Source organism: Chlorocebus sabaeus, chromosome 25 (genome assembly GCF_047675955.1).
Source record: "Chlorocebus sabaeus isolate Y175 chromosome 25, mChlSab1.0.hap1, whole genome shotgun sequence".
NCBI lineage: Eukaryota > Metazoa > Chordata > Mammalia > Primates > Cercopithecidae > Chlorocebus > Chlorocebus sabaeus.
Window position 1 is genome coordinate 62118933 of NC_132928.1, and position 24358 is coordinate 62143290.

Below are 24358 nucleotides of genomic sequence, written 5' to 3' on the forward strand. Positions count from 1 at the left end.
CCATTTGTATGTCTTCTTTGGAAAAAATGTCTATTTAAATCTTTGGCCAATTTTTAATTGGGTTATGTTTTTTATTGTTGAGTCATAGGGGTTATTTATATATTCTGAATCCTAGACCCTTATCAGTATATTTATAAACGTTTTCTCTCATTCTGTGGGTTGGGTTGTCTTTTCACTTTCTTTGTTCTTTCTTTTGTCTTTCTTTGTCATCATACTTTATGATTTCTTGTGAACCAAATATTTTCTAGAGGACAAGCATTGTAAGTATTAACATCGGAATCAGTGAAAACGATCAGTATAGATCAAGTTTTTAAGTGATACTTTCTCAGAAATGTATGTATACAGGCTATTGAAGATTATTTATAAGCAATTGGTCTTGGAAAAGCATAATTTTTGAAGAGCTCTCTTGCCCTGTGAGAGTGATCTAATATGAATGAATAAAATATATTTCTGTAGTTGAACTGAAAATAGGTACATCTCTGTTGTTGAATTCTAATAATTTTATTCTCTTTAAAAATTTACATAGAGCACAATTACCAGTGTTCTTTTGAACTTGCTATTTTCTCAAAATTCACATAGCTATCCCAATAACACTCTTAAAGCCTTAAGCATGGTAATTTTATAAATCCTCTTCTTTCAATGTGTCTCCTAAAGTCCCCTTATAAAATGTCTTCTTTTAAAATAACCGTCTTTGGAATACTTTATGATGCAGAGTTTTACTTATGTATGTTAGTTGTTTCAAGCCACTTCACATCATGGTTGTTATATGATCAATGTGGCAAGAGTGAATATAAGACAATGCAAGTATGGACCACCAGTTATGTTGAAACTCAGACCCTTTGAGGATGCAAAAGAGAACCAGCAAGTATGCATCCTTCAAGTTGAGTAAAAGCTAAACAAGCATACATCAGATAGAAACAAACAACAACAAAATCCTTATGACTTTGTTGATCACCGTGGCGTTTAATTGACTCTATTTTAAGATGTTTCTACACTTAGCCCTCTCTCCCTACTCAAGGTGCAGCAAATCACTTTCTTGTTAATAATGCATGTCTGTATCTTATATTGGCTGTGTCTATATTGCAGTCCACGGTTCAAGTCCTCAAGGCCACTGCCAGTACCCTGGCACACAGGGGCCCTCTGCTGTCTTTGTTGTCCTGTTGACTGCTAAAGAACTCAGACTAACAATGGTACTGCCCACATTCATGAGTTACTTGTTTCTTGTTGTCATCTGTTGCCTTTCAAGTCTTTTCTGGAATCTAATGGTTTTTTTTGTTTGTTTTATTTCGTTCTGTTTGGTCTGGAACCCAGAAGACATTTATCTAGTAAAATATTAGGTGATAATTTCCTAAGAATTATTTCCACAGATGTAAACATTTTTTCTTTAACATAGGTGAGTCAAAATCACTTACATTACACAAAAGTTAAGCATGTTTCCATCACCACTTAGAAGATAATAAAACCTTTTCATTTCCATGTCCATGGGGAACTATGCACCCCCAGGTCCTCCACACGTGGGAGGGAAGAATCTGTTCAGGAACTCGCTGAAGTCAGTATTCATCAAGAAATGGGTATTGTGGATGATCACACCACATGAGCATTTCCACGAAGCGGATATTTTCACTCCAGGCTTCAATGTCCTTCATTCAGTAAGAGAAAAGTCAAAGGCCTGAAGGCTTTCCTTGATCTTTTCAGGATTAAAGCTTTTAGGAATGACAGCCACCCCTTGCTGGATGTTGAAACGCAAAACAACTTGAGCTGTCATCTTATTGCACCTTTTTAGAAGTGCACACTTTAACGAAGGCGGAGAAGACATATTTGTCCAGGTGGGATTCCTAGTGGTCCCCAAAGGGCTATATGCAATCATGACAATGTCATGTTGTTGGCAAAATTTCAAAAGTTTTGGCTGCGTGTAATATGGGTGGCACACAGTGTCATTGCTGACTGGCTTGGGTTTGAGTCCTGGGTTGTTCTAGATGAGCTCCAGCTGGCCTGCTGTTAAAACTGGATACTCCGAGGGATTTCACCAAGCCAGCATCTTTGCAAGCTTCCGAAGTCTCCCAAGTGGCACACAGATTTGACCTGCGATATAACCATTTGCCATTCTCACGTATAGGGTAGACTTCATCTCCTGGCTTACGGACCATGGGTATTTCAATGATGTAAAGATCCACACAATCTAGCTGGAGGACCTTGAGCATCCTCTCTAAGCTTGGGCAGACCAGCTCTGGGTCATGAGTTGTAGCCCACAGCTTTCCACAGTAGAAGATATCCTTCCTCTGCACCTTTCCTTCTGCTATTTCCCCCTGATGGCCTCCCCAACTGTATCTTCATTTTGGTAAATGTAGGCTTCATCAGTGTGTCAGCACCCCAGGTCAATGACAACCTTCACTGATGAAGACTCAGACTAAATGTAGAGACAGACTACTTGGGCTTTAGTGACATCTCTACCTACCACCTATTTGCTGTGTGGCTTTGAGTAAGTCATTGGCTCCCTTAGGGGTCAATTTAGGCTCTGAGTAGGTACCAAGTCTGACGACAGGAATGCTGTTTCCATCACTTAGAGGTATGCGGTGATTTGCAGGACTCACTTTCTTCATAGTGTCCTTTGATGCACAAAAGCTTTTAATTTTGATGAAGTCCAATGTATTAATTTTATATTGAATTGCTGTGACTTTGGAGTCTTGGCTACTCTTGTACATTAATTTTTTCATATCAATTTTGGAATCAGCTTATCTTGTCCTAAAACTTTTTGTTGGTATTTTCAATGAAATAGATTGATTAATTAAGGGAGAAGTGTGGTCTCCTTAAAAGAGAGCTTCCTATCAAAGAAGGGTATGCCTTTCCATTTACCCAAGTCCTTTCGGTGTTCTTCAGCCATGTTTTAAAATTTGTTTTATATAGATATATTACAATTTTTAGACAAAGTTTATGTCTAGGTTTTAATGTTTTATTATTGTAAATTACTCTGATGTGTAAATGTTGGCAACTAACACAAGTGTTTAAAATACTATGTGAGCTACAGTATTTCAAACTATTCTATGATCCAAATTCGGGCCAAGTTCGGATCTGCAACCTCAGATCTACTCCAGCTCTTTGCTTTATAGATAAGGAAGCTGAAGTCTAGAGATGTTGAGTGACTGACTCCAGGCCACACAGCAAGTAGGTGGTAGGTAGAGATGTCACTAAAGCCCCAGGAATCTGTCTCTACATTTGTCCTGACTCTGAATCCAGGGCTCTGTCATTTTACCAGCCACTATAAAATATTTGAGAGTCTAGGAGAATGGCAAATGTTCTTATATCCATCAAGAACTTGTATTTGCCTAGAGATGGACTTTACCAATCAAGATAGGAATTAGATAATAATTATTTTAAAAGTTTTTTTTTAAATCTTTTTTTCTGAGACGGAGTTTTGCTTTGTGGCCCAGGCTGGAGTGCAGTGGCGCGATCTTGGCTCACTGCAAACTCCACTTACCAGGTTCACGCCATTCTCCTGCCTCAGCCTCCCGAGTGGCTGGGACTACAGGTGCCCACCACCATGCCCGGCTAATTTTTTGTATTTTTAGTAGAGACAGGGTTTCACCGTGTTAGCCAGGATGGTCTCAATCTTCTGACCTCGTAATCCACCCACCTCGGCCTCCCAAAGTGCTAGGATTACAGGCGTGAGCCACCGCGCTTGGCCAAGAATTATTTTTTTAAAAAAAGAACATTAAAACAACGGTCAAATGAGAGAAAAAGCAAAATTCAGACAGACAGATACATACACACACCCCAAACCCTCAGACCTCCGGGGCTTCCTGCCTGTGAACCGAAAGGGGGAGTGTGAGTTTCTTGGCCTGTCGGCAGGTGCTTCTCAAAGGCCCCACAGTCCTCCACTTCCTGGGGAGGTAGCAGCAGAATAAAACCAGCAGAGACTCCTTTTCTCCTCATCCTCCCGGCCACTGCTGCCTCAGCCTCTGCCTCCCAGCCTCTTTCTGAGGGAAAGGACAAGATGAAGTGGAAGGAGCTTGTCACCGCAGCCATCCTGCAGGCACAGTTCCCAATTACAGGTAGGGCCGATGTGTCCACAGCAGGGAACTTCTAGAAACTCTTTGTGTATATGGGGGGGGGCGGGGGGGGGGCGTGGATAGTGGAGGGTGGTGAGGGACTGGGGTCTCCTTCGAATCCTGCCCTCCTCAAATCAATGGGCAAGTGAGCAGTGAGGGGTTTGGCCCGGTGCTGGCATCGGCTCCGTCACAGCCGAGCTGGGCATCAGTTCAGAGCCAGCTGCTAGAAAACACAGCTCCTCCGGGTACAGATTTTCCCAGTGATAAGAGAGGAAGGAAGAAGGAAACAAGAGAGCAAAGGAGGCAGGCCCAGGGTGGAGAAACGGAGAGCGAGTGTTTCACAGAACCTGGACAGGATCAGAAAATGTCAGCCAGGCCATGTTTCGTGCTGCGACGTTCTAGTCTCTTCGGCTTCTTTCACCCTCTGGCTGGCTCCGTCACTCAGCCCCTTTTTTTCTTCCTTTGCCAACAAAGAAGATTTCATTGGTCAGTCAAGGCCATGGCCTCAAACACCCCAACGGGCCCGGGAGTAAGTGGGGGTAACCAAGGAGGAAAGGGGCATGGGCAGGAAGCACCGGGCGGCAGCCTCCACGGTGCCTTTGTCACCTCATGGCCAAGGGTCCGTGTCTAGGCTCAACCCTGTCATGGCTGTCCCCACACCCCACCGCCTGGCGCTGCCGGATGACTCACCGTCCTGGGCTCCGTGACTCACCCCAACCCGCCCCTTAGGCGGCCATCTAGCCCAGCCAGAGGGCCAGGCGTTGACAGAACATGGGGCAGATGAGAGGACGTGCCTGGTTAAGTCACCACCACGAGCAGGGCCCAGCCAACAAGAGCGCTCACTCCTCACCTCATTCCCGTTCGTGGGAGCCCGGCTTTGCTGCAAGCCTTTAGCTTCCACCATGTTTTCTAGCCCAGGTAATGAGGAAGAAAACCAGTGAAAAGAGGACAAGACAAACTGCTCAGGGGGATTGGCCTCGTGGCATCTTCCTGAGAAGCGGGGCAGGCTGAATTTCAATCTAAAGAAACAGGGAAGGTGGAGCAAGCAAGTGTCCTCGGCCCCCCTGACGGCTCCTGGCAGCTCACCTGGGTGTGGGAGTTTGTGTAGGGGCCCTGCTGGGAGGGCGGGAGAGGCCATGGGCACTTCTGCTCCCACCAGGGAGCAGGGCACAGCCCAGACCAGCGCCTGGGGGATTCTGAGGCCTGTGCAGCTGCAGGGTTTCTGTCAGATCACAGCTGTTTTCTCAGAAGAGCCTGTGGGGTCTGAGTCACACACACAGTGTGGCAGAGTGAACGTGCCTGAGCTTGCTCAGAGCAGCCCATCCTTATGTGCTGGAGACAAGGGGACGCAGAACAGCTGGAATTTAGTGACTGCAGAGGAGACAGCCAGGGGCAATAGCTCCAGCCTCTGAGCTTCAGGCTTGGGACACCCCACCAGGGAGATCATGTAACATTTTAGGGTCTTTACCTGCAGTTTCCTCACTGGTCCATTTGTGTTCAGCTTGGAGAGACCAAGGTGGGGGCAAAGTGAAGTTAGAGAGAAAAATGAAAGGCTGCTGGGTGGATGTGGCTGCCAAGCGTTGTAAACAGAACCCCACCCAGCAGACAAGATGGGGGCCGTGCCCCATTTCCACAAATAGGGGGCAGGAGGAGAAAACTGCACATTGGCTGGATTTTTTGCTTCTCAGTGCCACTTACTTTGCCTCTGTGGAGACTGACATTTTAGCTATTTTAGATAAGGCTAATAGACAAAAGTTTTTCAAAGTATAATAGCTTCAAAATATAATAGACAACAGGTACAGTAAGACAAGGCGTGACTCAGAGAGGCCTCAACACCAAGGGCTGCGGTGGTGCTAGTGCTGCCTGAGGGGACACCTCCACAGTCTTCTATGAGTGGAAAGGCCGCTTATAGCATTTCAGTCAGGTCTTCTCTCTCTTCTTGCTCAGTTACGTGACCCATTTCATACGCCGCTTTTAAAATGTCTACTTTTTACTAAGCTGTTGCATTTGCATTTCTTTGGAAACGACCAGATCATTAGGATCAAAGCAAATGATGACCTGGTCTGTCCACATGAGGAGGCCTCCCCAAGAGAGATTCTACCAAGACGGTCACCAGGGCTTGAGGCCAGAAGAACCTATGATGGCGTGCCTGCTGGCACGGGCACACTTATGCCTGCAGAGCCCTTAGTGCCTCTGACTCCCTACTCTGCAGTAGCGAAGAATGCACCCGGTGGTCAGTGTGGTCTTTGTCTTTTATCAGTGAGGAGATGCAGCTCTGACATGCAGCCTTGGGAAACGCAAGGCTCCCAGGCTTGTGAGCAGCTCTGATTTTAGGAAGGTGGCTGGACGTGGTGGAAAGAGCCAGGCTAATCTCAGGTGGTGTCCCAGCGCTGCCGCTTCCTAGCTGTGCAACCTTAGGCAAGTGACTTAACCTCTTTGGGCCTCAGTTTCCTCACCTCTAAAGAAAGAAATATAATACCTTCTTTGCAGAGATGTGACAATGAGAAGTAATGTAATGTGTCCGATACATAGTAGACAGCCAATAAGTAAAAATTGTGTTTACTATTACTATTATTACATCTTGGACTGTCTTCTTGTTCTCAAAACCCAGAAATAGGCGATGGAAACCCATGGCTGGAATTCTTAATTTGCTTTCAATGTGTTGTAAAGCAGCAGTGGGCATTTTCTCCATCTGTTGCAATCCAACTCATCCCTCTTCTGATTTCTGGGCACACCCATAGCAGCACAGAAATGTAACAATGATCCCAGGGGTAGGCCCGATGGTAAACAAGGAGCAAAACTCTGGCTGGTCATAGGATGACTGTTACATCCACCATTTTCATTTTTTAAAGATACTTACTCTGTAGGGGAATATTCTCCCGAAGTAAAAACATGTCTGAAAAAATATATACAAGATGGGGGCCGTGCCCCATTTCCACAAATAGGGGGCAGGGGAATTGGCTGGATTTTTTTTACTTCTCAGTGCCACTTACTTTGCCTCTGTGGAGACTGACATTTTAGCTATCTTAGATAAGGCTAATAGACAAAAGTTTTTCAAAGTATCACTTTGAAAGGAATTAGAAACAAAATCCACCCAGTCATCACTGGTCGGGGTAGCCACCTAGATTCTGAAGCCAAAGGGCTATTGCGGGTGCACAGCAACTGAGTATCTAAATGCAAACTTCTTGAACACTAAATCTTTGCTGACATTGCTGGGAGGTGAATGTCAGGCAAGTTGTTAAGTGATACCAGTACACATTTTTCATCAATGGCATTTTCACCATCAGATTGTTTCGCCCTCCGATTGCCTAGCTCTGCTCATCCAAATGAACTATTTCATTTTTCGATTTTAGCGTTTCTCAGGCTTACTAGCCTAGAGATCACATCTGCTGCTGCTAAGCATCCCCCAGAAACAGTCCTGGGGAGCTCTGGCTTAGGTGAATAACCACTGCTCTACTTAATTTTAAATTCTTCGTATTTTTGCTTTTGTTCTTTAAAAAAATGCATTTAATTGTTATTGGGTATACACTTTTCCAGTCAAAAGTGACCCAGCATTGTGTCTTTGCTTTGTTTGGAAGGGTCCAGATGCCCTGAGGGAAGTCTCTTAGATTAGAGTTGTCCAAACACGCACTTTGGGAATCCTTTCTCCCAAGCCTTATTTAACTAAGGCTTAGGACCTTACATAGGTCAGATAATTGATTTAATAAATACCGGAAATAGTTCAAAATAAATTTCTTAGCTCTGCTTGGGCCAAGGCTAATTTTTATTAACACTGAAGTAATGGTGTTAGTCACTTTGAACAAACATTCAATTTGGTTAAAAAAAAAAAATTAAACTGGTCATTTGACCTGTTAAGCGAAACAAAATGATCACTTTAGTCAGTGCATGTACATAGTATGTCTTCCGGTCTAAAAAACTTTAAGTTCCCTGAAAACAAAGACGCCCCTGTCACACTCACAGCTCTATCCAGCACTTAGCATGGTACCTGGAGCAGAGTCAATGCGCAATAAGTATCAATAAGAATTGTTGAATGCACATTGGGAGGCCGAGGCAGGTGGACCACCTGAGGTCAGGAATTTGAGACCAGCCTGGCCAAGGTGGTGAAACCCCATCTCCACTAAAAAATGCAAAAAATTAACTGGGCGTGGTGGTGTGTGCCTGTAGTCCCAACTACTTGGAAGGCTAAAGCAGCAGAATTGCTTGAACCTAGGAGGCGGAGGTTGCAGTTAGCCGAGATCGCACCACTGCACTCCAGTCTGGGTGACAAAGCAAGATTCCATCTCAAAAAAATAAATAAAATAAAATAAGAATTGTCAAACGAATTAAAAGGTGAGTGAATGAAGGAGATCTAGATGCTTTCATATGATTAAATTAACTTTAATAGTTTATTTGGCAGGTATATTGAATTGGCATTATTTGGACCTTTCCTCTAGAGAATGTAGTATTAAACAATGTATTTTAAAAACAAAACAAAAACCAGAAATTAAACAGGTGGAGGGGACAGGGCAGTTTGAGTGATTAGAATTATTTGAAATGAGTTGCAAGGATGGTTTAAGATAAAACCCTGCCGTTATTAAAATTTTCTGGTTGGACCATATGAAATTTCCACTATTTGTTTATTTCAGATCTACAGAAAGGATAATTTCATATGATTCAACTAACATTATAACTAAAAATAAAGAAATATGCTCATTTTTTTCTGATTAGGCTTTAACACCAGAGAAAAGCAGAAAATAAACAAGGCTAACACTGTTGGAGATTGTTAACTAATGAACTAAGAATAAACTAATGAAAGGCATCAAGTAGAAAAAGACTGGATTATAGTATAAATCGCAGTATCCAATCCAATCACCCAGTTTCCTCAAAATATAGAAAGAAAAAGCAAGATACTTACTATTAGTCTGGTTTGATCCAGGTTACTAAATAAATATTTCAGGTAGCCAACATTTTTCTCTTCTCTTAGTTTGAGATATTTTAATAAAGATCTAAAAATCACTGAAAGAAGTTAAATTTTTTTCAAAATTCCTAACAAGCCAGCCCAATAATATTGCATTCTCACTTCTTTATATTCAATCCAACATTTTTTACAAGTGCGTACATCTTTTTATAGTTATCATAAAAAAGTTTCAAGTGCTTTTTTTCTTAATATTTTATTGTAAGCATTGTTTTCATGTTTAGCCTTTGTGATTGTTTTTAATTGCTATGTAAGCTTCCATAACATCCATGCATCGTATTTTCTTCACTATTTCCTTATTGTTGTGCATTTGGACTAGTTCTAATTTTTGTTATTTTAGCTAATCCTACAAGAAAATCTTTACATATGTAGCTTTTGTTACTTTCTTGGGCAAATCCAGGAATGACAATTGAAAGAATAGGTTAAAGTAAAACAGCATTTTGTAGGATACGCTAGCCTTCTGTTGAAAACAATCCCATCAAGGAAAGAAAATATTTCTCTAACTCTCTGTGACCATCTCCAAGCCTTTGTGTCTTCTCTGGAGCAGGCACTATGGTGGAGCGAGAGGAGGCTCTGGAGCCAGAAGTCCTGTGCAGCCTTCCCCTCCCCACCTCAGAACCCGGTTCTTCCTCTGTGAGATGGCGGCAATGGTGCCTCCTCACGCAGGGGACTGTGGAGCGGAGATCTGATTCGGAAGTGCCTAAACACAAAAGGCACTTGGAAAGCCAGAACCATTAGCATATGTGTCTCAGTTTCCCAATCTACAAAATAGAATATCATTTTCCCAGGGCAGTAATGGGGAAACACTGGACTGACTTGCTTTTTTTCTTCCTCTGTCATTACATTGCAGTGTGTAGCTGGGCAGAAATTTCTCTCTAGGCTTTAGTTTTAGCATCTGTGAGATAAGAAATGATGAAAGGGTTGAACATCCCTTTTAGCTACAAAATAAGTTGGGTGTGCTCTTGAACTTACAAAGTTTTAAAGAACGTTTAATGACTCAGCCCCCCCCCCCCCCCCCGCCGCCATCCTTACCCCACCCCACAGATATTGGCTCTCAGAATTCAGAGCCTGAACTTCCTTCTTCCTTGCCTCTCCAGATACTTTTTAAATCTGGGCTCTCACCTTATCACAGTATTTTTAACGTTCTAAGTGGGAGCCTCTGCTGTGAAAAATCCAAGGACAAAGTCCATCCCTTCTGCTTGTGCATCGGCTGCAGATTTACTAGGGGCCATGCAAGGACTGCGGTTGGTGAGAACAGACTTGAAGAGAAAGCAAATTACTGCCCGAAGCAGCCAAATTGCAGTGGTGAAAAAGTTAGGCGTTTGCACTGTCCACTTTGCTTGCCTGTTATGATTTGTGCTACTCAGCAACTAATTTTCAGGCTCAAGGAGAAAAAAATAAATAGAAAGCTTTAGAACAAAGACAAGCAGGACCCTTGCCAGTCCAGACCGCCGTTCTCTGAGTGCAGCCATCCCTTTATAGTTACAAAATGTGTTTCCATGCCTTTGTTTACTGGATCCTCATAACCATCCTATGGCAAGTAGCAGAAAAAGTAACAGGATTTATCTCTTCTCATAAATGAAGAAAGTGAGGCTCATAGGTCTGGTGACTTGCCTACCAGTAGAACCAGGCCACAAGCATGGTTTCTGGGGGCCCTTGTACAGGGCCCGCACCTTGAACAGTGTGCAGCTGCTCGCCCAGGTCCGTGCACCGTCATATACCCAAAGACTGAATTCTGAAGCCTACTTTTAAGGGTATTCCCCTTACTAAGCACTTACTCTTTTCCTCTCAATTTTTATGGTAAAAAATAATTATTTTGGTGTTGACCATTCTCATTTGATACACATTTTCTGCTGAGTATGAATGTTAGGTTGTTCATATAGAACTATGTTTTTCTAGAACATATTATTATGGTTCTAAATGGAGAACTTACATTTTCTCCAAATCTGATAAATCCATGGTTTCCATTTTACTCTCAGAAAATGTATCTCTTTTGGAACTTCTTGAGAGGGATGGGCCTCAATTTGCAGTTCAACCCACTCCTGTGTGTGCAGGTGCGCACAGCTCACCACGCCACCTTATGCAGAGGTTATAAGTAAAATGTAAGTTAAATCATATTTGAGAGGTTTTGCCCTAAATGAATTGCCCATAATTAATCTGCTTGGTAAGAGTGGATCTCCATGTGGTGTGAAGGTTTTATGTGTATGAGATTCTCTAAAAGAACAGCACACCGTCACGCACAGACTCTGAATTGAGATTTGTTTTTTTGCGAACTCCTCCAGGACTGGGAGAGTTATCTTTGAATGACAAATGTCTATAATCTATTCACAATTATTTATGTCACATTTTAGCCTGGGGTTCACCTGCAGGCTCGGCGCACGTAGTGCAAATCCTTGTGCTGTTGACTAGAGCAAAGCAAAAGTTGGTTTTCTGGTGCTCAGAACAAACGCATGAAGCATTAAACAGCTGGAGATGTGAATATCTGAGACTCTTAGTGGGCTACCCCCAAAGCTGGCTGAGAGGAGGGCTGGGAAGAGGAAAAGTATTCAAGTGCTGCAGCAGGACGTCTGTGATGGGCTGTAGGTGCTGTTGCCTTTGCCAAGCCATGGCAGGTGGGGAGGAGGGCTCAGAATGGAAACCAACATCACCATTTAAGATGAACAAACCTCTACTCTCCTCTTTTGCTGTAGACACTAGAGTCTACTGTGTCTTCTTGTATTTTGCTAATTCCTTACCATGCAAAATTGTACTGGCTCCAAGACAGAATGTGAATGACAGCCCTCAGTTAGACCTGCCCTTTCGTCATTTGGATTGGGCATGATGGTGGAGAATGGGAGAGAAGTATGATAGGGGAAAGAGTAGAAAAGACAGACTAGGGGAGGGGTGGAGGTTGCAACCTGTTCCCCTGGGTTGATTGGCCTGAGCAGCCTGCTGCAGAGAGAAGGCAGCTGAGCCAGGTGACCCACTATGGGAAGAGCCTGAGCCCAAGCCCCAGGGGTTGCAGGTCAGTGTGGGTGCTGGCAATGTGCACGCCCGCATGTGTTTACCCATATGCTGTGGTGGTTGCAGGTGTCTGTGCCCCTGTGGGCATGTGCTGGCGCATGTGGTGCTGTGTGTTTGTAGATGTGTCCTGACATGCATGTGCAGGTGTGCATGCATTGGTGTGTGTGGTGCATTGTATGCTCCCCTGTATGCTGATGGATGTGTGCCTGCGTCTGCAGGGAAGTGTTTTTATGTGCAGCAGTGAGTGATTTTGTATGTATGGTGTGTGTGTTTAGGAGGAGTTTGGTGGCAGCAGGGCAGCTCCATAGAAGGGAGGACAAACATTACTTGAGCTCAGGGCTGGCAGTCTGGGTTCTGGGTGGGTGAGCAGAGAGGCAGAGATGTCACAGATCATGTTCCAGGGATTCTGCAGAGAAGGGAGACAAGAAAATCTCTCTCGGATCATGAAGAGGTGTGAGTGGCTTCTTCACAGCTGCATAGACTTTTCAGGTTGGTCTGGCCTGACTCCCGTCAGAGCTCTCTCATCTTCCAAGTAAGCCTGGGGTCTTTCCTTTTTTGTAGCTTTCTTCCTCTCAATTCTCCGGACTTAGAATGCAGACCCCACCCCATCCCCCACCTGCAGAAACCCTATTCACCCCTTAATTCTAAGCCCAGATGTATGGGGATCTCCCAGACCCACTGTTGACATTGTTACCAGCGTTAAAGTGACACAAGCAGGTGGAAAATTGTTGTTCTCAGAATTCAGGGTTAAAAACCCAACAGAAATAGTTCCCTAGAGTGAGGCGTTCCCAGAGCAGAGACTCGGCACCCAGATAGTTTCAGGAACACTTATCTGTCAGCAGAAAATGTCACCAACTCCCCAAATTCTCACCAGTTCTTCCCACAGTGACCATCCTACGTATTTTGGCTAAAATAGGCAAAAATGCATTTAATGTTTTTATTTTTTCACCCTCGGAATAGGTTGGCAAACAATCCAATAAGGTGGTTCCCAATGACCTAATTTGCCCAGCAAGATAACCAGATGGATAATGATTTTTTTTTTTTTTTTTTTTTTTTTGAGATGGGGTTTCGCTCTTGTTGCCCAGGCTGGAGTGCAATGCTGCGATCTCGGCTCCCACAACCCCATCCTGGGTTCAAGTGATTCTCCTGCCTCAGCCTCCCGAGTAGCTGGGATTACAGGCATGTGCCACCACGCCTGGCTAATTTTGTATTTTTAGTGGAGATGGGGTTTCTCCACGTTGGTCATGCTAATCTCGAACTCCCGACCTCAGGTGATCCACCTGCCTCAGCCTCCCAAAGTGCTGGGATTATAGGCTTGAGCCGCCATGCCCAGCCGTGATTTTTAATATCTGATTATTTAAACCATCTGACAGGCCACTTGACTTACCAATTGAGTAAATATTTACCAAGCACCTCTCATGTGCCCCGAATCAAACAAACAGTCCCGCAGATGGTTGGCTCAACCAGCCCACTGACCAGGCCAGTGTCTTGAAGATGAAGGTTAAATGGTTGAGAGCCCGTAAGCAAAAGAAAGTGTCCCTGGTCCCGGAAATCACGTTCTCGATTTTTACAAAAAAGTCTAAATTTGTCTTCAGGCTCACTTCTTTATGGTCTCATCTAATTTTCTTCATTGTGTGGGCCTGTGCTAATTTCCATGCTGAGTTTAGTAGCAAAGGAAGCGTATGTGGGGGATACCACCCAGGATTTTTGAGTCAGCGGAGAGAGCTTCAGAAATTCCTCCTTTGATTTCCTCAGAGTCTAGAGAAATCTTTGTCTTTTCTCCCACTTAACTATCAACGTTCAAAGCCCAGACCTACATAAAATACACAAATGCTTTATGGACAAAATGAATCTTGTCCGTTTTCTTTGGGTTTCATTGGGAACAATAAAGATTGAGCTACAAAAGGTTGGCAAAGAGGATTATCCTTTTTCTTTCTATTAAACATAGAGGCTTCAAAAGAACAGCTCAGAAAGTCAAATAATTGTACCCACTATCGCTCACCCATCCATCTCCCTGCTGACCTGGCCTGTGAAATCCCCTTTAAAAACTTGGCCAGCTCTCACCTGCCCATTTCTAATGCCGTATTGTTAAATGTTCCCATCTATAATTCCATGAGGGAGGCTGCTATAAAGCAAACTCCTTCCATTTCAATGGAGCATCTCGTCAGGGAATAGCTCTTTGGGGTGGGAGTGGTGGGGTGCCTCTAATTTTCAAAGTGTTGTAATATCTTGTTGGAAAGGGAGCTACTTGGAAACCAGAAATGGGCTGTGAATAGAGTTATAGCCACAAGCTCTTGCAGTCCAGAGGGGCTGGTGGGAAGGACACGGAGGGTAAGATTTTGGAAGCCATTTTTGATCTTCATGACAATTTCTTGATTTTGTCAGTTTGGAAGACACATCTGTTAGTTTTTAGGTATGGCTGTGAACACAAAGTCTCAGACTTGAACCTGACCTAATTCTTCGTTTGGTTTCAGACCATAGCTTCCTCAGAAAATTTCTGTCAGCCATTTTGAAGAGCACAAAATGGCTCCTATATGCCAAGGGATAGAGAGAATTTGCTATTTAGGGATTTTGTTTTGTTTTGTTTTTTGTTTTTTGTTTTTTTAGATAGGGTCTCACTTCTTCACTCAGGCTGGAATGCAGTGGTGTGATCACAGTTCACTGCAGCCTCGAAATCTTGGGCTCAAGCAATCCTACCACTTCAGCCTCCTGAGCAGCTGGAACCATAGGGGCACACCATCGTGCCTGACTAATTTTTTCTTTTTTTGTAGATACAGGCTCTCACTATGTTGCCCTGGCTGGCCTTGGAAACTCCTGGGCTCAAATAATCCTCCAACCTTGGCCTCCCAGAGTACTGGGATTGCAGGCATAAGCCACCATGCTGGCCTATTTAGAGATTTTTAAATTTGGATTTGAACATTTAATAGCAGCATTCAAGCCTGGAATAATATCAATTAAGAAAGAAAAGCATAGAAATCTAACCTTCTAATTGGCCAACCATCTAAAATTCAGTGTAGAATGATCAACAAAGGAAGACGGTATTGAGTTGCTGGGTCCTCTCTATGGAGTCAGAAAACAGGCCTGATTCACCTGGCTATCCATGTTTTCCCTGTAGAGTCCTTCAAACCCATGGTCTTTCTCCACCAACTTTGACCCTTGGTCATCATCTCTCTCTCCAATCACCATTCCTTCTCTTTGAAGGTTAAAAAGAAAAAATTTCAGGCCAGGCATGGTGGCTTACACCTGTAATCCCAGAACTTTAGGAGGCTAAGGCAGGTGGATCGCCTGGGGTCCAAAGTTTGAGATCAGCCTGGCCAACATGGCAAAACCACATCTCTACTAAAAATAAAAAATAAAAATAAAATAAAATAAAAAATAAAAAAAGCCGAGTGTGGTGGCATGCTCCTGTAGTCCCAGCTACTCAGGAGACTGAGGCAGGAGAATCGCTTGAACCTGGGAGGCTGGGGTTGCCATGAGCCAAGATTGTGCCATTGCACTCCAGCCTGGGCGACAGAGCAAGATTCCGTATCAAAAAAAAAAAAAAAAAATTCACAGGGAACATACAATAAGCCTTATTTAATGGAGTTCTGAATTATGTAAATTTGAAAAAATGCAATCTAAAAAAAATCATAAAGTCTCTCTATTTGTAATATTCAAGATAATGTAAGATTTTACATTTATTCCTATGAGAAACTAATCAGAATTTTGCAAAATCTTTAGGAATGCATCTCTCATGTAAAGTGTAACTACTTTGTAGTCAGAAGTGGCTTGTGGCAATATCATGATTAGGCTGGGGTAGGGTTAGGGGTGGTGCCACTTAGTTCTACCTTTAGTGATAAGAAGAGTAGACAGCCAGCCTCAGCAACATAGCAAAAACTTGTCTCTTCTAAAATACAAAAAAAAAAACAAAAAAAAAACAAAAACAAAACGAGACAGAGAGAGAAAATATTCACTGGGCATGGTGGCATCTGCCTGTAGCTACTTGGAGGTTGAGGTGGGAGAATCACTTGAGCCCAGGAGGCAGAGGTTGCAGTGAGCCGTGATCACGCTATTGCACTTCAGCCTGGGCAACAGAGTGAGAGAAGGAAGGGAAGGAAGGGAAGGAAGTGAAGGAAGGGGAAGGGGAAGAAAGAAATGAAAGAAAGGAAAGAAAGAAAAGAAAGACAGCGTCTCTCTGGGAAGATTTTCTGTGACCAGAGTGGGACTGGGCTGGTATGTCAGAATCTTGGAATATTTGAGCTGGAAAGTGTTATAGTTACCTTCAAGTTCCACTTCTGGATTTTATCAGGGGAGAAATGATGGCCCTACAGAGAAAAATAATCCAGATCAAGAAACTGCCATGTCATAAGCAAATGGCAAATTCAGCCCTTAAACCCAGGACTTTTGATTCTTTCTCTAGCTGCCTGTCTTCTGGACTGCCAGGCTGCCCTGTCATAAGTAAATGGTGCTTCTGGAGCCAGTCACTTGGGTCTTAGGTGTGTGTGATGAGACCTCACACTAGAATGACAGCCACAAAAGAGCTGCAGGTGGCTGGGCCACCTTAGCTCATCCTGTCCATGAAGGGGATGGCCTTCAACTGTATCAGGGGGTACAAAAAGGCATTGGGTCATCCCTACAGTGAGGAAACCTCCCCCGTCCCCCTACCAGGTAGCTGTCAATGCTGCTGAGAAGCCTACCGTGGTCTCCCTCCACTCCAGCTTCTGCAGGCCAAGTGGCCATTGTTGCTAGATTTTTTTGCCCTATAGTGCCATAGGCCCTGACCTGCCTACCTACTGGGCAACAGGCTACTGGAGGGTGAGGGGCAGCCCTTGTGCCTTGCCTCACATGAGCTGCACTCATGCCACCTTCCAGAGAAGATGAATTTAGCCTTCCATCTGAATCCTTTCAGGAATGAGGCAGGCAGGCAGGCAGACAGGAAGAAAGCTATAGACACACACAAGTAAATGTAGCCAGAGTACTTTTAGTCTATAAAGATGTTCAGTAAAAGTTTAAGGAGTGAAGAAATGACAAAAATACCATGTATTATTCGTATATTCTAGGCTCAGACAATGTCTTATGGTATGTAAGCCATATCCCAACAACAACAGAAAAACTACTCAAGAGGCCGAGGCAGGAGGATTGCTTGAGCCCAGGAGTTCCAGGCTGCAGTGAGCTATGATCATACCACTGCAGTCTAGGCTGGGAGACAGAGCAAGACCCTGTCTCTAAAAAAAGAAAAAGAAAAGAAAATGTCAGCTATGTGTAAGGGAACCTTCACTCACCAGAGGAAGCCCTTGGAAAGTTTTGTGCAAGAGAATATTATAACAATACGTAAATATAGGTAGGATATTTAAAGAAAAGCTGTAGTGAATTATTTGCTACTATGAGTACTCTTCTAATCTACTTGTTTTCATGAATGTGAATTTTCATTTATTGAATTTTTGTAGAATCAACAGATATATTAACTTTTCAAAAATAGAGATGTGCCCAGATTTTCCTGTCAGTTGTTCACCAGTGGATGAGATCTCAAAAGGTAGGCAAGATTGATCGCTAGGTTTTAGAAGGGTTTCCTTTTAAGGGCTTTTTAATGAAGCCCATTCGAACTGAGATTCCCACTGCCCCACTGCCCTAGCATCCCATTAATGACAAGGAGGGGCAGATAAATGCCTCTTTGTGCCAATAAATCAATGGCATCCCTGATTCTCTGCTGAGACTGTCCGGGACCATGGTGACCATAAGGACAGTGACCCACTGATCTTAGGCCTTGGCAGGCAAACTAGCCTTTACTAGTGATGGTGTGTCCTGTTAGGCGATGCTAGCTGGGGAGAGGAGACTAGAAACAATGAGAGAAAAACAGGTAATTTTCCTATTAGTGAAGAGGGCATGTTTTAATCATGTATTTCATCATCAGAAATATTGTCAGAGGTAGAAATGAAATGCAGAGGATAGCTGCACATTAATTCATTTTAAATGTATTTTCTGAGCAAGCACGATTGTATGTCAGGGGCTGCATTACAGTTGCTGCTCTCAAAGAACTCACGTATTTCTAGAGGAGAGGGATGTGCCTGGCTGGTAAAGTGATAGAGGGCTGGTAACTGTGAACACTTATGGAGCCGGGGCTTGTTTTATATGCTGTTTGCATGCATTAGGTCACGAATCCTGTGGCACTTTTATTGATGTCCCCACTTGATAGGTGGGGAATTCAGCCTTGGGGGTCCATGGCTAGCAGGAGCACAGCCAGCCTTTGGCCTCAGGCAGCCTGCCCTCCCTACCCCCACCATGAACCGCATTGCCTATACACAGCACCCCAGGTGCCCAGAGGTAAGAGTCTCCTCATATTTTCTTGCCATGGACTTGGAGGCAGGAGTTGAGGTTTGTCTGCCACAGGGAAAAGGGAATTAGCAAAGGGAAGATCTGGTGGTAGGAATAGGATTTTCTGCCCCAGAAAAACCAGGGAACACCAGCTGTGACTCTAGGTAACCCCTATTCCATCCCTGAATCTCGCTTCCCATCCTCAGGCTAGATGAAGAGGGGGTTGGGGGCATGGCCCTTGACACTCTAACTGGTAGCCCACCCCTCCTCCAGGCCAAGTCCTCACCTGGCCCCATGGTTCCTGGTCCCAGGCAGACCCTGTTGCTACCTGCTTAGATGTGTCACCCTTCCTTGTCCCAAGGACCTAGCTCCTAAAGAATGTGTTCAGTGACGTTTATAACAAAGGCACTCTTCCCCAGTCTATGTTCAGCAACATGTTAATACTATACTACAAAAAGAAGGAATGTACATTTTGGAAACATTAGTTTAAGTGCCCTGAAGAAGGGTTTTGTTTGCTGTTGTTTAAGTGCAGGACTTTTCCAAACCTTCTGTCGGCAAATGTGCATTACATGTTCCCAGGGGGAAGGGAGGAAGATATGGTTATGCAATATAATACAAATTAATTTCACCCCTCTTGGCATCTGGTTTTTCAGGGAACACCTATTAAATGACCTGCAGAATACAGAGTGAGGGCTCTAAGAGGAAGTTATAAGAAGGCTGGGCTAGAGGAGTAAAAGAAAGCATCCTGGGAGGTAGGATTTAAATGGGTAGGATTTAATGCAAAAAGGAGGAGGAGGAAACTTTGCAATTAAGGGCATGGCCTCAGCCTGATGACAAATGCCCCAGGGGGACCTCCTAAACTCTGTTCATTTTGAATACCTGTAGGAGCAGACACAAGCTGCCACCCCTCCTGTGTAAGGCTGAGGTGGTTCTTCCACAGTTTCCTGGGACTTGCCAGCAGGATGAAGTTCCAGTTGTTAACCGCAGTAGCTAGCCTCATAATGATTCCTTTCTTCACCTGCCTCACTTCCCATGTTCTTACTGTGTTCATTTCCTAGGGTTGCCTTAACAAAGTGCCACAAACTGAGTGGCTTAAGGAGCAAAATTTTATTGGCTCACAGTTCGGAAGGCTAGAAGTCCAAAGTCAAGTGTCCGCGGGGTTGGTTCCTTCTGAGGGCTGTGTGGGAGAATCTGTCCCATGCCTCTCCCCAGCTTCTGGTGGTTGCTGGCAATCTTTGGTGTTCCTTTGCTTGTAGATGCATCACCCCAATCTCTGCCTTCATCTTCATGCTGCATTCTCCCTGTGTGTGCATAGCTGTCTCTGGGTCCAATTTTTCCCTTTTTATAAGGACACCAGTCATATTGGATTAGAGCCCACCCTAATGACCTCATCTTAACTTGATTATCTGAAAGCACCCTATTTCCAAATAAGGTGACATTCACAGGGGGTTAGGATTTCATTATCTTTTGAGGGGACACAGTTCAACCCATAACACCTACCAATGGTTTCTGGAATCATCTCTCAAAATAAACTATCTGTACTCTAATCTTTGTTTCAGGGTCAGCTTCTAGCAGGACTCATGTAAGACACTCTTTTAAAGATGCTACCTCGGAGGTACAGAGAGATTGTGAACCTTCCCTAGCACAATGTAACAAGTTCCTTGCAAAAATCCTGATTTGAGTCAACATTGTAATTTCTTACTTAAATCTAAGAATATGCCTCCCAGCTTCTTCCAAGACTATCTGGGGGAGTTGTTTCTAGGATGGCTCAATTTATTTGTTTTGAATGCTGATGGCCGTTCACCACATTGTGGCTCAATGAGTGTTGAGGATACGTTCACATGTAATAAATGCACAGGGCTTTGCCATTAGGCATCATTAGGGGAAGGACAGTTCCAGCGTACTGCAGAGGCATTCTCTTCCAGCCTGGTTGCCTATCAAGCACCAGCTGAGATGACTGGCCCAGAAGGAGATTGTGGGGTTGCTGAGCCAGCCCTGTCCCCTCCTTATCTCCGGAAGATGGAATAAATGTGTGTCAGAAGGGAGGGTGCCTCCTATCTCGGGAGCACTGGGGTTGCCCTTCAGAAAAACATTGCCTGCACATTTTGTAGTCTTGAAATGAATCTGAGTGGCAATTCAAGAGGCAGAGCTTGTTTTAGATTTTAGACAGTTCTACCTGCATCTTCCTCTTCTCTGCTCCAGCTCTGACATCTTGGCTCCACATACAGTGGTCTGAACTGGCAGACAGACCCTGAGAAGAGGAGAGGCCAAGGTGGCAGCTGTGGCTGGCCCCTCCTGTCTTCTGGTCTCCTAGGCTGGTGAGGGAAGTACAAACACCATTGTGTTTCCAGGTCACAGCTGCCAGGGCTCCACCTGTGGGGTGGGTGGCTCCAGTTCTGTTCTGAGTTAAGAAATGTTGCAAATATGTTTCCTTGAGAGAGACACTAGGAATTGACCATTCCTTTCTGCAACTTTCTGTAGCCAATAAGCATTTGAGAAACTGGAGAAGGGTTTAGCCCTGACTTGCAAGGGAAGACTGTGTGAGTGTGTTTTAGTTAAGAAAAAAGTTAATTATAGTGAGACCTGCTTGTTTACAAAACAGATGTATAGTCTAGACAGATGTACAGGGATGACCTTGACTTTCTTTGTCATTGCAGGAAGGTGGGATATGTATGACCCCTGGTTAAGAACAATAGAAGGCTGGGCATGGTGGCTCATGCCTGTAATCCCACACTTTCAGAGGCCGAGGTGGGCGGATCACCTGAGGTTGGGTGTTTGAGACCAGCCTGACCAACATGGAGAAACCCCATCTCTACTAAAAAAAAAAAAATACAAAATTAGGCAGGCGTGGTGGCACATGCCTGTAATCCCAGCTACTTGGGCTGAGGCAGGAGAATAGCTTGAACCTGGAAGGCGGAAGTTGCAGTGAGCCGAGATTGCGCCATTGCACATTGCACTCCAGCCTGGGCAACAAGAGCAAAACTCCATCTCAGAAAAAAAAAAAAAAAAAAAAAAAAAAAAGAACAATAGGATCGGAAGTCAGATGGCTGGGTCCATGTATACCTCCACCTCTCAGTTTTCCATCCCTGTGTTTGAAAAGAAGTCTGTCTGTAAGCCTCTGCCTACCTCTGCCTGTTCCCATCCCATAGCACCAAGCTGACTTAGGCAGCCACACAGCTGGGGTGGGAAGTTGGCCTCAGTGAGCAGATGGTACAGGGGCTGAGCTTAAAACAAAAATCACACACATTTCTTGGGGGGTATCCTCAAGGCTGATAACCCTCTTACTAGAGTGAAATGGAAAACCAAATGTGATTGAGCTGCCTGAGCGATAAAAGCATTTGTTGTTATTCTCTGATTCGCTCTGTTCATGGAGAGTTTAGTCATAGGAGTTTCTATTCTCAGAAACTCACAGCACATCGCAATACATAACTCATTTGTCCTCAAAATGATTCTGTCCTGCATAAACGGCTGTGTATGTGTGGGGGGTGGCAATTATAAGAAACCATGTATGTTGGAATTGCTGTCAGTTCTTTGAGATCATCAGATAAAAGCTAATAAACAACACGTACGTGTACAGGCCACCCCTCTAATTCATACCAGAAGCGCTGATTGTAATCAAAGCATGGCATATTTTATTTTAAACTATTTTGTAAATAACCTTTGAAACTGTATTGATTGTGAAAGCGAAGATCCGACGTCCTGTTAAGGAAAGATGAAAACAGGCTAGAATTAAAAAGCAACATGAGTCTGGATAAAAGCGACAGGAATTACTGTAGTACAGTAAAGCATTGGGTCATGTCAAGTTTTCGTCACATGGAGAATGGAAAGCTGCATCATAAATGCTCTCCACCTAATCATCCTGGGCATTCTCATTTTAGTGCGATGTATTGTCCTCTTGGAAGCAATAACCTCCTTTGGGTCGTGAGTAAAATAAGTTGGGTTCAGTGTTTCCATTTCATGATCTAGAGAATATTTCTCCAGTGCAGCATAAGAAATAGAATATCACCCAGGAGAAGCTTTACATAGGCAGTGATGATGTGGAAAACTCTAATAAAGAGAACCCACGTACCCCAGAGAGGAGAAGCCCTCTGTGTGTGTGATTGTTGTCAGGTGAGCAGTTATGGCATACTTTTTAGTTTTGCCAATGCTTTTATGTAAATTACTTTATGAAAAATCCACAGCCCTCTGGGATGTGTGGGTATAGCCTCTGTTACTGATGGAGGAACTAAAACTTCAGGAAGGCAAGTGATTTGCTCAAGATTGGTTATCAGTAGAGTTGGGGTTTGAATTCCATTCTTCTGGATTCAAATCCAAGCTCGTCCTCTGCACAGTTACATGTGGGCAGGCTGTGCATGCATATCTGTGGCCTGGAGGAGTGGGTGAGTAACCTTACAGGAAGGAATACCCTGCAATAAATTTGCACCGAAGCTTCCATTATTACACATACTTTTCATTTTCTGTTTGTTTTCCTCTTAGAGGTTAAATGTTCCATTCTTGATTTTAACCCAAAGAAAGGCTAAGTAAATTCCAGGGGCCACTCTCAAATAAGGGCAGCTGGAAAAAAATACACAGTGCCCGCCATCTAGCTTCACAGGAGGTGGACACCTTCAGTCATGGCTAAATCTGTACAGTTTAACCCTAGGAACAATTTCGCAGAAATAAAATAGCTGCTCTTTCTGATATTTGGTTAGTCTCCGGTTGGGTCAAGTCCCTCTTGATCGAATGCTTGGAGCAGGGTTTCTCGACCTCTGTACTAAAACATTTGGGGCCAGATAATTCTCCGTGGCCGTGGGTACCAGGGAGGCTGTTCTGTGCATTGTGGAATGTTTAGCAGAATCCCTGACCTCTACCCACCAGATGACAGTAGCACTTCCCAAGTTGTGACAATTCAAAATATCTTTAGACTTTGCCAAATGTTTCCTGGGGGCAAAATCTGCTCCTGGTTGAGAACCAGTGGATTAGAGTCATCATTTGAGTTGATCAATCACTTCATGATGATTAGGCTATGATGGACAATTCAGGCTGACTTTATTTTGCTCATTAAGTTGACCAGAAGGCTGGCAATTGATCCATTGCTAAGTACTTTCCTGACACAGCTGAAATGATGTCCTTAGGGACCCCATGTGAGCATGGGTTTTGGGATGGTTCTTCCCAAGGAGGACAGCCATAAACCATGGAAAGCAACCACTTGACTCTGGGTGTCCCTGGTTTGCAAGTGCCTCTTGTGTCTGCCATCTGCATTTCTGTCTAGATGGTAAGGTTGAGGGAGGTCAGTTTCAGCAGAAAGTGAAAAGAGCATAGATTCATGAGGCAATCAGACCTAAATTAAAGTTTTGGCTTTATCACTACCCAGCAGTGTGATCTTGGGCAAGTTTCTTGTCCTCTCTGAAACTGTGTTCATCTTTATAAAAAGATTACCTACCTTGCAGGATCATTGGGAGATTTAGAGACAATATGTGTTATGGGCCCAGATGGAGCTAGGCCCATAGCAGCACTGTAATAAATGTTTTCGATTACTGTAAATTTTAAAAGAATGAATGCCTGCATGGAAAGGTAGAAAGGCCCAATAGAGTGCCTGAGACATCTCCATGGAGGAGGGTGCCGGTGGCCATGTCTGTCAGTGGCTGACTGCAAGACTCTTTCAATGGTCCCTGAAGCCTATGCTCATCCTCAGCTCTCTTGAGGCCCTCTTCACCTGGCCTCACCCAGTGTCCCTGCTCCTCTGGCTCCTGAGGGACCTGAGCATTCCAAAATAGATGTTAGGAAGATGTGGATTCATGTAGAAGCATGCCAAGGCATTGTTGGTTTAGCAGTTGATCTTACCTGGGATGTGAAAGACAACCGAAGTCTGTGAGCAGCAGTGATAGAAATGTGAGCACATGGGCAGGATAGGAAGGCAGTTCTAGACCTGAGCAGCAGCGGAAGCCACTGCTTTTGGCCAGGAGTGGAGGAGACACAACAGAACAGGACTGGCAGAAGACACCACAGCCCAGTGTCCCCAGGACCCAGTTATGGCACCATCACCCATCTACAGCAAGATCTGTAGCAGGCACCAGGGAGAAAG

General features: G+C 44.2%; 1 protein-coding gene and 1 pseudogene across 2 annotated transcripts in view; one reads left to right on the plus strand and one right to left on the minus strand.

Annotated features, from left to right (window-relative positions):
• Nucleotides 1-434: 434 nt before the first annotated feature.
• Nucleotides 435-4059, minus strand: LOC103230655 (aldo-keto reductase family 1 member D1-like; annotated as a pseudogene).
• CD247 (CD247 molecule) overlaps nt 3895-24358 on the plus strand; it is an 88741-nt gene continuing 68277 nt past the window's right edge. Inside the window, exon 1 of one of the 2 annotated variants that reach the window (XM_007989658.3) lies at nt 3895-4049. In XM_007989658.3, the coding sequence (XP_007987849.2) occupies nt 3992-4049 (58 nt within the window). In that variant the 5' untranslated portion in view covers nt 3895-3991. The remainder of the gene's footprint in view (nt 4050-24358) is intronic. The other variant, XM_007989656.3, reaches the window with a different exon arrangement.